This window comes from Procambarus clarkii, chromosome 11, assembly GCF_040958095.1.
Source record: "Procambarus clarkii isolate CNS0578487 chromosome 11, FALCON_Pclarkii_2.0, whole genome shotgun sequence".
Lineage (NCBI taxonomy): Eukaryota > Metazoa > Arthropoda > Malacostraca > Decapoda > Cambaridae > Procambarus > Procambarus clarkii.
The window spans coordinates 9984891-10001116 of NC_091160.1; the positions used below are offsets into that span (position 1 = coordinate 9984891).

At 45.5% G+C, this 16226-nt stretch overlaps 1 protein-coding gene across 1 annotated transcript in view; it reads left to right on the plus strand.

Moving 5' to 3' along the window:
- LOC138363530 (beta-1,4-glucuronyltransferase 1-like) overlaps positions 1-15053 on the plus strand; it is a 33820-nt gene extending 18767 nt beyond the window's left edge. Inside the window, exons 2-5 of the mRNA XM_069322885.1 lie at positions 1188-1938; positions 11828-12025; positions 12209-12325; positions 12660-15053. Of these exons, the coding sequence (XP_069178986.1) occupies positions 1188-1938; positions 11828-12025; positions 12209-12325; positions 12660-12866 (1273 nt within the window). The 3' untranslated portion in view covers positions 12867-15053. The remainder of the gene's footprint in view (positions 1-1187; positions 1939-11827; positions 12026-12208; positions 12326-12659) is intronic.
- Positions 15054-16226: the final 1173 nt, after the last annotated feature.

Consider the following 16226-nt stretch of genomic DNA (forward strand, 5'->3'; position numbering starts at 1 on the left):
TGAGGTGTTGCTTGTCTGTGGGGAGTGAGGTGTTGCTTGTCTGTGGGGAGTGAGGTGTTGCTTGTCTGTGGGGAGTGAGGTGTTGCTTGTCTGTGGGGAGTGAGGTGTTGCTTGTCTGTGGGGAGTGTGGTGTTGCTTGTCTGTGGGGAGTGAGGTGTTGCTTGTCTGTGGGGAGTGAGGTGTTGCTTGTCTGTGGGGAGTGTGGTGTTGTTTGTCTGTGGGGAGTGAGGTGTTGCTTGTCTGTGGGGAGTGAGGTGTTGCTTGTCTGTGGGGAGTGTGGTGTTGCTTGTCTGTGGGGAGTGAGGTGTTGCTTGTCGGTGGGGAGTGAGGTGCTGCTTGTCTGTAGGGAGTGTGGTGTTGCTTGTCTGTGGGGAGTGAGGTGTTGCTTGTCTGTGGGGAGTGAGGTGTTGCTTGTCTGTGGGGAGTGAGGTGTCGCTTGCCTGTGGGGAGTGAGGTGTTGCTTGTCTGTGGGGAGTGAGGTGTTGCTTGTCTGTGGGGAGTGAGGTGTTGCTTGTCTGTGGGGAGTGAGGTGTTGCTTGTCTGTGGGGAGTGTGGTGTTGCTTGTCGGTGGGGAGTGAGGTGTTGCTTGTCTGTGGGGAGTGAGGTGTTGCTTGTCTGTGGGGAGTGAGGTATTGCTTGTCTGTGGGGAGTGAGGTGTTGCTTGTCTGTGTGGTGGAGTGAGGTGTTGCTTGTCTGTGGGGAGTGAGGTGTTGCTTGTCTGTGAAGGAAGTGGCTGAAGATCACAACTACAAACATAAGGGGTTCGAGACCCGTACAGACGAGGTGAACGTAATAACGTTGCTTGTGTTGTGGTAACTTGTCGTCGTCAAGATGGCTGGTGGTGTTTGGCGTTCGATGAAGTTGGATGGTTGTGCCCGCGAGGCATTTTTTCATCACTAAACAAATTCACTCTACACACCTTCCGTACAAGGTACAATGCAGGGAAGAGTAGCCTGTGTAACATAAGATCCTCTGCTGTAATGATTCATTTGATTGTTATTGCTAGCGGCAGCAGAAGGGCAAAAGGATTAAAGAGGAAACATATGAGGTCTTAATCATACTTCAATAGATGTTCGATATTATAGATTTTATATTTAATTATAATAATAGCCAATGACAGAATATCTTGCATTATTGTAAAGTGTGAGAGTAAGAGAAAGAATAAGTGGTATATTTTACGCTGGCAGCCATGTTTACAACAGTTTCTCTGTGGCACAGTCGACGTCGCCGCTGGGTGCCGGCGGGGTGCTGCCTGCGGGGTTCGGAGTGCTGGACGCCACAGGGAACTACACCACCCACGCCTTTGTCTGGCCGGCGCAGGAGTGGGACACGGTCACTGCAGAGTCTCGCGTCTGTCTCGCCCCTCAAACCTCCGTCGAGCGGCTCTTCTGGGTGGCGTGGCAAGCCGAGGCCTGGTCGGGACCCATGTCCGTGTCTATCTTCGTCCCGGGTTCTGAGTATGCCGTGGCGGCCGCCATGGTGTCCTACCTGAGACGCTGTTTTCCCAACGTACAAGAAAAGGTGTCCTTCCACTTAGTGCATCCGAGGACGCGGCCACCCCGTCCATCCCCTAATCCTGAGTTGATTCATCTTAGCTGCGACTATCCTCAGGAGTCGAACATCCTACTGATGCGTCTGAGGGACGAGGGAGAGCAGAAGGAACGCCGCTACCCGCAGAACCTAATGAGGAACCTTGCCAGAAGGACGTGTCCCTGCGAGTATTCCCTCACCATCGACGTTGACATGTTGACGCCGCCCTTTATGTCAGAGAACCTCACCGGCTTCCTCCCCGGCGGGATGGACGGAGCACCGTGCTGGAAGTGCGCCTACGTGGTCCCTGTGTACGAGCTGGACACCTCCGTCACTTACCCTCCAGACGATAAGACTGAGCTCCTCAGACTCCTGCTAAAGGGCCTGGCTCAGTGCTTCCATATCAAGGTGGGCTACCCTCCTCCAACTTTCCTAGACGGTTCTTGGGTGGTATGAGTGTCACTAGGTCTGGAATTTGGGATTTTGGATTCAATGGAGTTATTTGTTCTTTCAGCAGCTTAATTTTCACCTGATTGTAATATTACCTTTTGAGAGAGAGAGAGAGAGAGAGAGAGAGAGAGAGAGAGAGAGAGAGAAGAGAGAGAGAGAGAGAGAGAGAGAGAGAGAGAGAGAGAGAGAGAGAGAGAGAGAGAGAGAGAGAGAGAGAGAGATAAAGAGAGAGAGAGATAAAGAGAGAGAGAGATAAAGAGAGAGAGAGATAAAGAGAGAGAGAGATAAAGAGAGAGAGAGAGAGAGAGAGAGAGAGATAAAGAGAGAGAGAGAGAGAGAGAGAGAGAGAGAGAGAGAGAGAGAGAGAGAGAGAGAGAGAGAGAGAGAGAGAGAGAGAGAGAGAGAGAGAGAGAGAGAGAGAGAGAGAGAAAGAGAGAGAGAGAGAGGGAGGGAGGGCGAGAGAGAGAGAGAGAGAGAGAGAGAGAGAGAGAGGGAGGGAGGGCGAGAGAGAGAGAGAGAGAGAGAGAGAGAGAGAGAGAGAGAGAGAGAGAGAGAGAGAGAGAGAGAGAGAGAGAGAGAGAGAGAGAGAGAGAGAGAGAGAGAGAGAGAGAGAGAGAGGAAGGGGGGGGGGGGGAGAAGGATGAAGAGAGGTGTTGAATGAGAGAGGAGGAGGGATCAAGGGAGTGGAGAAGGGCTAATGAGGGAAGAGAGAGAGGGGGAAGGTGTAGAGGCGGGGGGAAGAGAAAAGGGGAGATTGGAAGAGAGACTCAGGCACAGCCGGGTACCGTATCAATTAACTTTATTTATTTATACATAGAAGAGTTCTTACATTCTTGTACAGCCACTAGGACGCGTAGCGCTTTGGGCAAGTCCTATGTTCTAATCCTATGTTCCCCGGAATACGACCGACGTACCTGTACCCGCCAAAAAACAACCAGGTACATATTTTACTGTTCGGTAAAAAGAGGCTACAATTAAGGATTAATAATAATAATAATAATAATAATATTTTATTTAGGAAAAGTACATACATAGATGCAGAGTTACAAACATTCTGATTGATTGATAGATATAGGTAGTACATACAATACCTAAAGCCACTAGTACGCATAGCGTTTCGGGCAATTGACACCCAGTAAATCCTCCCCGGCCAGGATTCGAACCCAGAACAAAGTGCTCTCGAAACGCTAGGCGAGTGTCTTCCCACTATGCCACAGGGACTATTATATCTAGTATAAGACGTACGGGGGGGGGGGGTAGACCACTGTGGGTGTGGACGGGAGGAAGGAGTGGCCTGGCGTCCCCCTCCCACCTGTGAACTTGTACTCACCTAATTGTACTCACCTAATTGTGCTTGACGGGGGTTGAGCTCTGGCTCTTTGGTCCCGCCTCTCAGCCGTCAATCAACTGATGCACAGATTCCTGAGCCTATTGGTCTCTGTCATATCTACATTTGAAACTGTGTATGGAGTCAGCCTGCACCACATCACTGCCTAATGCATTACATTTACTAACTACTCTGACACTGAAAAAGTTCTTTCTAACGCCTCAGTGGCTCATCTGGGTACTCAGCTTCCACCTGTGTTCTTTTATGTGTGTGCCACCCGTGTTAAATAATCCATCTTTGTCCACCCTGTCAATTCTCCTGAGAATTTTGTATGTGGTGATCATGTCTCCCCTAGCTCTTCTGTCTTCCAGCGACGTGAGGTGCAGTTCACGTAGTCTGTTCTCATAACTCATGCCACTTAGTTCTGGGACTAGCCTAGTGGCATACCTCTGAACTTTTTCCAGCTTCGTCTTGTGCTTGACTAGATACGGGCTCCATGCTCGGGCTGCATACTCCAGAATTGGCCTTACATATGTGGTATGCAAGGTTCTGAAGGAGTCCTTACACAGGTTTCTGAAAGCAGTTCTGATGTTAGCCAGCCTCGCATAGGCCGCTGATGTTATTCTTTTGATGTGAGCTTCAGTAGACTGGTTTGGCGTGATATCAACTCCCAGATCTTTCTCTCTGTCCATTTCGTGAAGGACTTCATCTCCCATTCGGTATCCAGTGACTGGCCTTCTAGTTTCTCCTCCTAGTTTCATTACCTTACATTTACTTGGGTTGAATTTTAGTAGCCATTTGTCGGACCATTCCTTCAGTTTGTCTAGGTCATCTTGTAGCCTCATTCTATCCTCCTCTGTCCTGATCCTCCTCATAATTTTTGCGTCATCAGCAAACATCGAGAGGAACGAGTCAATTCCTTCTGGGAGATCATTTACGTATATCAGAAACAGTATAGTTCCAAGGACTGATCCCTGTGGGACTCCACTGGTGACTCCCCGCCACTCCTAGACCTCACCCCTCACGGTGACTCGCTGTGTCCTGTTGCTTAAGTACTCCCTTATCCAGTGGAGTACCTTCCCTTTCACTCCTGCCTGTATCTCCAGTTTGTGCACTAGTCTCTTAGGGGCCATGGGATCCGAAAATCCGAAGAAAAATGGAATATTTACGAAAAATTACGAAAAATACTACAACGTTCTGGCAACATTGCGGTGCAAACCGTTTATGTTATCTTGATAAATAACGTAATTAGAGTCAAATTTTCCGCTGCAACTTTGCCAAATCCGGTCCTCGCGGCCTGGGTGCGCCGCGGAGTATTGTGTTTTACGTTGTAGAAGTCTAATATTTCGTAATAGCGTTGAAAATAACATGTTATGCATAAAACGAATATAAACTCACTCATTGGCAACAGTCTCGTGTGAGGCAGAGGGTGGGCTGTGGCTTAGCAGTCAGTCACTCTTTGTGTCCCTCAGCTAGTGGATCTATCGTTGACGCACTCTCACGATATCTCCCAGAACGCTCGCTATTTGTGCTATTTGGACTGCAATATGACTTACCTAACGAACAAGAAGAAGGCATTGAAAGCTAGATGCATGCGAGCTGTCCGTAGAAGGTACGAGCTGGCCGCAATGCGTAGATTACATTTTGACGAGTGAGGATCGTGGTGGCCTCTCAGCCGCGAGTGTGAGGGGCCTGTCGCAGCCCGCATCCCTTGGACCTGCTACTCCAGAAGTTGGACCTGCTACTCCAGATGTTTGACCTGCTACTCGTGATGTTGGACCTGCTACTCGTGATGTTGGACCTGCTACTCGTGATGTTGGACCTGCTACTCCTGATGTTGGACCTGCTACTCGTGATGTTGGACCTGCTACTCGTGATGTTGGACCTGCTACTCGTGATGTTGGACCTGCTACTCGTGATGTTGGACCTGCTACTCGTGATGTTGGACCTGCTACTCGTGATGTTGGACCTGCTACTCCTGATGTTGGACCTGCTACTCCTGATGTTGGACCTGCTAATCCTGATGTTGGGCCTGCTACTCCTGATGTTGGACCTGCTATTCGTGATGTTGGACCTGCTACTCCTGATGTTGGACCTGCTACTCCTGATGTTGGACCTGCTACTCCAGACGTTCTCGCTCTTGATGATGCAGGGCCCAGCACCTCACGTGCTGATCTGGCAACTCCAAACATTTCCAGAAAGCGTAAACGTATCCAGAGCAGTGCCAAGAAACGAATCGGTTTATTTAGAGAAGAAGCAATTGGAAGTGACAAGGACACTGACCAGGAAACCGACAGTGACAGTGAAGTGACATATAGAATAAATCCACGCGAGTCTGCGCTAATAGTCACGGATAAGAAACGGAAACAATACCTTGATAAACATTGCATATGCCAATACTGTTCAAAGGGTAAAGTTTGTCACACAATTAGGATTTTGCAACATGATGTAACAGTGAAAAGAACCTGTAATCGTTGTCATTTTACAGACGATGAAGCATTGTCTGGAAATAATGAAAATCTGATATCCTTAGTGTACACCAACATGCTAAATGGACACGGATATACATATTACAGGGGTATGTGTTCCATAGCAAACATGAAATGTGTATCCTATAAGACATATAATAGGGTCCAGAAAATGATAAAAAATGCTGCCATTGAGAAATGGGTGCACTTGCAAGAAAACACTCGTCATATCATCTTCAATCATTACAGAGAACAATTTGATAGGCACTCCGTTGGTGGGATCCTGGACATTGATGTATCGTTTGATGGATCGTGGCACACAAGGGGCCATCATTCACAAATTGGGTGTGCCTTTGTTGTGGAGATATTCACAGGGCTCGTTGTGGACTACAATTGTTTCTGCAAAAACTGCAAAAAGTGCCAGATGTTACTGAATAGAAAACAACAAGGAAAAGTAACGCAGACGGAGTTTGACAATAAGATGCGTGAACATGTGCCTGATTGTGATAGGAACTATAACGTCACTGCCAAAAATATGGAGGCTGATGCCGCAGTATTGATGTGGGGTCGATCTGAAGAGCTCAAATTCAGGTATACGACCTTGGTCAGTGATGGGGATTCTTCAGCCTTCAATAAAATTTGTGCAATGAATAATGGTGATGGTCCATATCGAAATGTAACCGTGGAAAAGGTTGAGTGTATAAATCACTTCAGCAAGAGACTTGCAACACAGCTCCGGAACTTTCAGAAAACAGTTGTGGAATTGAAAGAGACAAAAGGGAATGTGAAAAAAGACCAGACGAATGTCACTGGTGGAAGGAAAAGGTAAATTAACTGATGTCACCATTCAAAAGTTGGCAAGTTACTTCACCATAGCTATCCGGGATAATGTCAACACAGACTGGAAACGAATGAGGGATGCCTGCCTGTCCGGACTGTTTCATGCTACGTCGACTGATGAGAAGCCAATGCACATGCACTGCCCTAAAGGGAATGAGTCTTGGTGTTTTTACCAGCAAGACATTGCAAATGAAACGACCCCAAGATCACACAAGACGATGAGGGTACATTTCCAGCTTCCCAGTATCCACATGACTGAAGTCCTGAAGATATACTACAATCTTGTATCAGAGGACAACATGACGAAGTGTCTGAAGGGAAAGACTCAGAATCCAAACGAGTCTCTACACCACCGAGTTTGGAAACTCGCCCCCAAAGACAAGTTTGTCGGTCGTGTAATGGTCGACTTCGCCATGGCAATGACAGCTGTCAACTACAACGTAGGATATGTGACGGGATCTCTGACCAGCCTCATTGGTCTACCACAGAGTGACATACGAGACTGTTACTTTCATAGGAAGAACAAGGAGATGCAGATTCCAACGAAACGCACCACCAAGCCACGAAAGGCCCCTGAGGGAGCTGACCCAGGTTATGGGGCAGGGCCCTACTAGTGCCAATGCAGTGCCACCTGCAGGACCCATATTTCTGACCAATTATATTAGGTTAGTATGTTTTAGTGTTATATTGTGATATTACTTCATAAATATTTGTACATATAAAACTGGTGACAAATATTAATTTTTGTGTGTGTGTTTTTTTTTAATAATATATTTTTTTTCTTTTATTAATCAGGCGATCTTCATTGAACTTGCACACCATATTGAACCCATGCCTTTCTACAAGGGTGCAAATTTTGAATGATATTGGTCAACATCAACCTCACCCACAGGTGGCTCAACTTTGACCTTTGTTTCTGCAGGTAAGGGTTTTACAACTATATCTGACTTCACAGCCTTTATTTATTATTCAATTTACATGAAACCTGCACATTATATGTAGAGTTTATGCCTCTAAAAAACACATGTAGTTTTTCTTATCTACGTAGATTTATTGATTTTATAAATAATGATGAACTTCATTTTGTTGCATACGTTTTTGGGAAACTTTAAAAATCTGTATTATTGCACTAAATACATCTGGGATAAAACTCCTTGGTGCAAATCTTTATTATATAGTAAGGTCATAGCTGAGTGTCATAGAAATAATTTCGGTTCACAATTGTGGGCTGTGAAAGCAATTGAACATTGTTGGAAAATTGTCTAAAATTTTCTTTTCTTTTTTTTCTCCTTCTCTATTTAGGCTGAGATGATGAAACTTGGCCCATTTGCAGAACCTTTCACATGTATCAGGATAATAAATTTTGAATACCCTACGACAATTTTCTTATATCCTGGTCAAATAGCCCCTTATGTGGTACTGTGTCAAAAGCTTTCTGGTAGTCCAGAAATATACAGTCTGCCCAGCCCTCTCTCTCTTGCCTGATTTTTGTTGCCTGGTCATAGAACTCAATTAATCCTGTTAGGCATGATTTGCCATCTCTGAACCCAAGCTGATGTTGTGTTACAAAGTTCTTTTGCTCCAGATGTTCCACTAGCTTTTTTCGCACAGTCTTTTCCATCATCTTGCATGGAATGCAAGTAAGGGACACTGGCCTGTAGTTCAGTGCCTCCTGCCTATCACCCTTCTTGTATATTGGGAGTAGTAGGTATATATTGGCCGTCTTCCAAATTTTTGGCAGTTCACCTGTTACCAGTAACTTGTTGTACACCATGGAGAGTAGTAGGCACAGAGCTTCTGCTCCTTCCTTTAGAATCCATGGTGAGATTCCATCCGGGCCTATTGCCTTTGTCACGTCCAAATCGAGCATATGCTTCCTCACCTCCCCACTGGTAATCACAAACTCCTCTAGTGGTGTCTGGGTTGGTGTTCCTCTAGGGTCTGGGTTGATGTTCCCTCCGATATCTCTGGGACTTCTCCTTGCTCTGAGGTGAAGACTTCCTGGAATTTCTTATTGAGTTCCTCGCACACTTCCTTGTTGTTTGTAGTGAATCTTTCTGCCCCTATCCTCAGTTTCATTACCTGTTCCTTCACTGTTGTTTTCCTCCTGATGTGGCTATGCAGCAGTTTGGGTTGAGTCTTTGCCTTACTCGCTATGTCATTTTTATATTGCCTCTCTTCCTCTCTTCTCACCCTGACGTATTCATTCCTGGCGCTCTGGTATCTTTCTCTGCTCTCTAGTGTTCTGTTGTTCCATAGTTTCTCCATGCCCTTTTACTTAGCTGTTTTGCTAGTTTGCAACTCTGATTAAACCATGGGTTTCTCATCTCCATTTCATTTTTTCCCTTTTGGACTGGGACATACTTGTCTGCTGCCTCCTTACACTTCTGCGTGATGTAGTCCATCATGTCTTGAACCGTCTTTCCTCTGAGCTCTGTTTCCCAAGCTATTTCAGTTAGGAATTTTCTCATCTCCTCATAGTTTCCCTTCTGGAATGCCAGCCTCTTGTTTTCTGGTCCCTTCCTTGAGTACATTAACCCTTCTTCGACCAGATATTCAAACAACAGTACACTGTGATCACTCATACCCATGGGGGCTTCAAGACCGATTTCCCTTATATCTGAATCGTTCGGAGTGAATACTAGGTCGAGTCTTGCTGGTTCATAATTGCCTCTCATTCTCGTGGGACCCTTGACATGCTGACTTAAAAAAAGTTTCTAGTCGTCACCTCTAGCAGTTTCGCTCTCCATGTTTCCTCACCTCCATGTGGTTCCCTGTTTTCTCAGTCTATCCTTCCATGATTAAAGTCCTCCATGATGAGCAGATGGGATCGGTTTCTACAGGCAGCAGCAGCTGCTCTCTCTATGATAATGTTAACTGCCATGTTGTTTCTGTCATACTCTTGCCTGGGTCTTCTTTCATTTGGTGATGGGTTATATATCATTGCTACTACTACTCTTGGTCCTCCCATCGTCATGGTGCCTGTTACGAAATCTCTGAACCCTTCGCAGCCCGGAACAACCATCTCCTCGAAACTCCATTCCTTTCTCATTAGTAGAGCCACTCCGCCTCCTCGCCTTCCTTCCCTCTCTTTCCTTCCCTCTCTTTCCTTATTACAGTGTAGTCCTAGGGAAACACCGCATTCGTTATGATTCCTAAGAGTTTGGTTTCTGTGAGTCCAATTACATCTGGGTTTACTTCTTGTGTTCTTTCCCTAAGTCCACTGGCCTTTTTTGTAATCATGTACATGTCATGTACAAGGTCATGTACACTATGTTCGTGTACATGACCTTGAAGCTGGCTCTCTTCTGTCCATTCTCAGTTTCTGTTGATTCCACTGGAGTTCCCAGACAAGGGATGTCTGGGATGGGCGAGTCTAGGAAGGAGGACCTGGGGGGGTCTGGGGTGTGAGAGGTTTGGGAGGATCTGGAACAGGGGGGCTAGGGGGGCTCTGACAAGATGCGGCTGAGGGGAGTCCGGGGTTGGGGGTTAGTGGGGGCATGGGATGGGGGAACTGGAGGGGCATGTGGTGGGAGGTCACGGGTTGGGGTATGCAGGGTAGACTAGGGGTGGGTTGACAGGGAGGTCAGGGGTTGGGGAGGGGAGGGGAGCCAGGGGAAGGGGGGCCAGGAGGGAGGGGGGTGTGGTAGGGAGAAGAGCTTGGGGTGGGGAAACTGGGAAGGGCACAGGCTGGAGAAACAGGGAAAGGCATGGGGTGCAGGAACAGTGAGGGGTCTGGGGTAGGGGCTGGGGAAGAAAAAGGGCATGGGGGGAACATGGGGGTGGGGGTCTGGGGTCAGGGAACATGGGTGGCATGGTCTGAAGGGGGACTTTACTGTCTTGGGAGGTGCAGGTGATTGGTGGGGGATGGCTGAGGGGTTGGTTGGTGGGAAGCTTCTGTTACAATCCTCCCTGGGGATGCTGGCCTGCTGGTGGGGGGATTGCCACTCCCATCTGAGGTTCCTGGAGGCACTGAGCTGAGTCCTGTGGCTCCCATATCTCCATCCCTTTCTCTGCGTCTGCTCCTTGCCTCTGCAGCCTTCCTTCTCTCCTCCCTTGTCATGTCCCTTTGCAGAAAGACGTCCTCGTATCCTCCCCTAACTTCACAAGTCTGCTCCTCCTGGATAGGATTTTCTCCTTTGTTGCCTCGTTCGTGAGCACTACCTTTATCAATCGTTTCCTTTCCTTCTTGTAGACGCTCAGCCTGAAAACCTTCTCTATGTTGCCATTTGCCTCCTCCATATCCAGTCCCTCCAAGATCTCTGTCATGGTTGCTCGGTCCCTCCTTCTCCACTCCTCCCGATTGGATCCCTCTGGTTCCTGTACTCCTACAACTATAATTGTTCGTTTCCTTTCCTTGTCTGTGGTCTTCTTTGTCCAGTGTTTTACTATAATAATTCAACAGTAGATTTTATTCACACTTTATTATACATAATGGATTAGTTAGAAAATGGAAACACAGGATAATACTAAAGGCAGTAGCACATATTAGTACAGTGGATAGCTACAATTATATTAATATGGATAAAGTGTTAAGTTAGTACATTATCACAGTCACTAATACACATATAGTGTATCATTTATAATAAGGCCAGCGTCTTATACTCGACCTGTAACCTGAACTTCAAATCATCTTTCCTAATTACAGTGACTTAAATTGTTTTATTATTTGGTTTTAAATTGATCTATTTTGCGCAAGTAATAAAGGTAGACAGGTAAAATGCGAGTCATTTAACTACGTATTTGTGTTACACTGAGCTGTGAGTGTTAGCATGGGGACCCCTGAGGCTCCTCGACTGCTCTCAGTAACATCAGCGTCCTTCCCTCTACGTGTTTTACCTTGTTATTGGTCATTATATCAATCATAATAATTAATAAAGATGCTTATAATAATATTTAGTTGCACAATTAAAGTTTCACATGTTTCGGACGTTTTAATTGACCTGGTTTAGTTGAAACACGCAAAGGTCCAGGGGCCAGATTCACGAAGCAGTTACGCAAGCCCTTATGAACCTATACATCTTTTCTCAATCTTTGGCGGCTTTGTTTACATTTATTAGACAGTTATTGGGCTCCAAAGCACCAGGAGGCTGTTTAAAACAATAACAACAATTGATTGGGAAGTTTTCATGCTTGTAATGACAAGTAGCCCTAGGGTCGGAACCTACAACCTTGAAATTTAGCGATATCAATTTTATTTGATGCCCTACAGGTCTACGCCAGAAACCAAGGTAACTCCCATCTGGAGAACTGGGAGGTGGAGCCTGCCAGGAGCACAGCGCCCCACTACACAGTCCTCTACAACATCACCACCTACGAGGAGTTCTGGGAGCCCATCCTGGTCCTTCCCTACACCGCGCCGCCCTTCGACGAACGCTTCATCGGCTACGGCTTTACCAGGAACAGTCAGGTAATCCTTCGTCAGCGTCTCTGCACACTTGCTATTGTGGACATAAAATGCGAGCATTGGGTATTATCACGTAGTGTCTACCCAGGGTTGACACGTCCTAGATGTAAGCGATATAAGGGGGGGGGGGGTCCTTGGTGCATTTGTTTGTAGCTGACCTGTGATGTTGTGTGCCGGGTGTTCCAGGTGTATGAGCTACACTGCCGGGGCTACAAGTTCCAGGTGCTGGACCAGGCCTTCCTCACCCACCGAGGCTTCCAGACCACAGCCTCCTACACCCCCACACGCTTCGCTCAGATTGAGGTATGCTGCGGTGGCTGCTTTGTTGGTTCCTCGCATGCTCCTCCCTCCCCCTGTCTGGTGTCAGTGACAGTGTCTGATGTCAGTGTCATACGTTAGTGTGTCATGTTAGAGTCAGTGTCTCTACTCTAGATGTCAGAGACACCTCTTACTGACGTAAGAGGTGTCCTCTTACTGACGTAAGAGGTGTCTTACGTCAGTGTCGGTGTTTGAGAATAATTATTAGAATTATCATAATAATAGTGAATAAATATCTGTATATAGAGTGGACCCTGATAATGAGATCAATAATTATGCCTGTGGCTGGCCTAATGCCTCTCTCCCCGTGACCTGTCAGATCAACAAAGTGCGCTACCAGATGTTCAAGAGGGAGGTCCACGCGCGTCTGGGCCTCGCCCCTCCTCCAGCACTCAAGAGTCCGCCCCTCCGACAACAGATCCCAGCCCTCATAGCCCGCAGACCACGCTTCCGCCTCCCACCTCCCAGGATCGTCGCCGTCCCCAGGAAACACCCTCCCACCCAGCCCAAGGACGTGAAGACTTGAAACCTCAGGAGTGGTGGGAGGAGGAGCTTGAGAGAGGCGTAAATTTGGAGGCTTAAGCGTTAGTGGAGGGGAAGCATTAGATGGGTATTATTATTATTACATCTTTATTGACAAATTCAATTACAATTTTGCCTAATCTGAGGATTTCGATTAAGTCTTATTAAAGTGAGGATAATGCTGGTATTCACTGTCACGCAAGACAGAGGGTCATACACAAGACAATAGGTCTAAACTGTAGGCTGAAGCACATATATATCATGATTACAATCAATGTTTTAATGTATGGATATGTGAAAACAACTTTCTATTGTGCACTGCCACACAAGGGCAGGGATGGGTTCGTAAGTGATGCAGCTTAGAAGTATTATAGATCAAATTTGTTCTTCATTCTTTAAAATGGACAAGCAAATTTTGAATAAATTGTTAGGATGTCGTCCAGAACACTTGAGTCAATGAAATAGTTACACAGTTGGTGGTACAATAGGCCAGGAGGTCTAAAGTCTTTTACGGTTTTACATTCAACAATATAGTGTTCTAGTGAGTGGTTTAGGTTTATCACAGAGTTTACTATCTGAGTATTCTGGTAGTGGCTCAGCCTCACTAACCTGCCAGATGTGCCTATAGCCAAGGCGAATTCGCGCGATGACTACATCACATTGCCTGGTCCGGTTACTGTACTGACCATACAAATACCTATTATTACAAAACTTGTCATAACTTTTAATACTGCAGCTTTCAGGTCTCTGGGCATTTCTTAGTTCTTCTAAATCTGAATTAATTTCTTTAATTTCTATGTTTCTAATAACTGCATTAGATAGTCCAAAGTCATAATCAATGTTTTCTTTCCTGCAAGCCTCATTGGCCAATCGATGTACAAAGTCATGTTTTCCAACTCCAACATGGGATGGGATCCACACAAGTTTTATACAATAGTTATTATCATTGGCAAAAATTACATTCCATTTAATATTACCAGCTATATCCGACATACATTGTGATGGGTTATTTAAGGACTGCAGAGCACTTTTAGAGTTATAGAAAATAACTCCACCAAAATAACTAAATGCCCAATAGCTCGGTCTGTGTTGTGCTTGCCCAGTTGTTCAATCTCTGTGTACTAGACATGATCATTTCACTCCATTAGATGGGAAGATAATTGGCGAGATAGGGGAAGAAGGGGGACATGAGGAAGCACCTCCTAGCACCATCCTGGGTGATGCTGGGAGGTGCGAGGTCCCCGACCTCGATCGCTGACGCTGCCATCCACCACAGATTGTGGCAGCGTCAGCGATCGAGGTCGGGGATATCAGAACGTGGGGTAGATAATAGAACGTGAAGTAACTACCAGAACGTGAAGTAACTATCAGTGTAATGGTATGTGCAGACCGTAGCTCCTTTCCCCTTCCCTCGCTTGCCTCCCCTCCCTTTTTCATCCCTCCCATATATCAGTCCGACCCTCTGGTCATTCTCCCTCTCCCTCTTGGCCGTTTTCCATCATAACCAGAGTCAAATTACCTTATAGGCAGGTGGTCAAGTCCCTTGTTCCCCAATCCCTATATCTCCAATCCCTCCAAACCATTTGTCTCCCAGTCCATTCCAACCCCCTTTTCCAATCCGTTCCCCTCTTCTACTGCCTTCGCCACTAACCATTTGACAATTTTAAGATCAGTGACGAATTACCGTAATTCTCAAGTTTCGAGTGAGGGAGCTGAAAGCCATATACGACTGTGGTTTCCTGTGTAGCGTGGGATCGGTTCATAATTCTATGGGAGTAAAACATTACTTTCAGGACATGCCTATGTCCAAGGAGCCTGGGGGGCGGGGCTAAGTCAGAGGTTTTGGCTGGCCTAAGATTGACACTCTGTAGTCATTGGTTGAGCTTTGATAGCCGGAGTTAATTGGGCCTAGGAACTAAATGGGTGGAGCCTGTTCCACTGGTAAGAGTTTTAGAAAATATTAGAGTCAGTGTGTTGGGGGTGTACTGGAGAAGAGGTCTCCTGATCTGGGGGCAGCCAATCAACATCGTGGCCGAGGTTGCAGGATTAAGGTAATGTCTGTCTGAGTTTTGGTACAACAGTAAATGCACCTCGAATTTCCATTTGGCCTATTAGGATGTGTTAGTAAAGTAGGACATTTCAATTTGATTTCAATTTACGCGTTTTAAAATAATAAAGTGTTTTAATGTAATTGTGTTTAGTTATCTGTTCCCCCTTTGTTTGATGTTGTGTGAGTCATTTAATAGGGAATATTCTCGGGTGGTATTGGAAGCTTTTGGATCCTCAATCAGTAAAGTTTTTTTTTTTCTTATTCCTCAAGCATTTCTCCAAGATTATTTGCCCCTTGAGTTCCCTGATTATTGAGTCCCTCCCTTCCTGGGGCAACAATAATTAAGACACATTCATTTATGGTTCGGGAAGGTGGTGGCAGTGTTTGATGATTTTAATTATTAGTTATAAATTAATTACCTCTATTCTTGTTGTGTCCTCATACAATATTCAGCTTATATTCGTGGCAGTTCAGTGAGGGGTCATGCTGGACTGTAACAGTGTTAAGCTGGAGTACTGAGTGAAGCGACAGAGCAGAAAGAGTAAGGTAAGGTAAAGGTATATTACATCAGAACGTGAAGTTACTATCAGAACGTGAAGTAACTATCAGAACGTGGAGTAACTATCAGACCGTGGAGTAGCTGTTATGTAGTGCTAGGTGAATGGGTAATTAGGTAAAAGAAACGTCTCCAACCATATTCGTCCCGCCCGGGAATCGAATCCGGGATCCCCGATTGTGAATCGAGAACGAAACCAACTGTGCAGCTCACCGCAAATGTAAATTGTTTAGTTTAAAGAACGTTGTCGTCTTTAAAACCACAACGGCCTATATATATATATATATATATATATATATATATATATATATATATATATATATATATATATATATATATATATATATATATATATATTTATATATATATATATAAATGTCGTACCTAGTAGCCAGAACTCACTTCTCAGCCTACTATTCAAGGCCCGATTTGCCTAATAAGCCAAGTTTTCCTGAATTAATATATTTACTATAATTTTTTTCTTATGAAATGATAAAGCAACCCTTTTCTCTATGTATGAGGTCAATTTTTTTTTATTGGAGTTAAAATTAACGTAGATATATGACCGAACCTAACCAACCCTACCTAACCTAACCTAACCTATATTTATAGGAAAGGTTAGGTTAGGTAGCCAAAAAAACCTAGGTTAGGTTAGGTTAGGTAGGTTAGGTAGACGAAAAAACATTAATTCATGAAAACTTGGCTTATTAGGCAAATCGGGCCTTGAATAGTAGGCAGAGAAGTGCGTTCTGGCTATC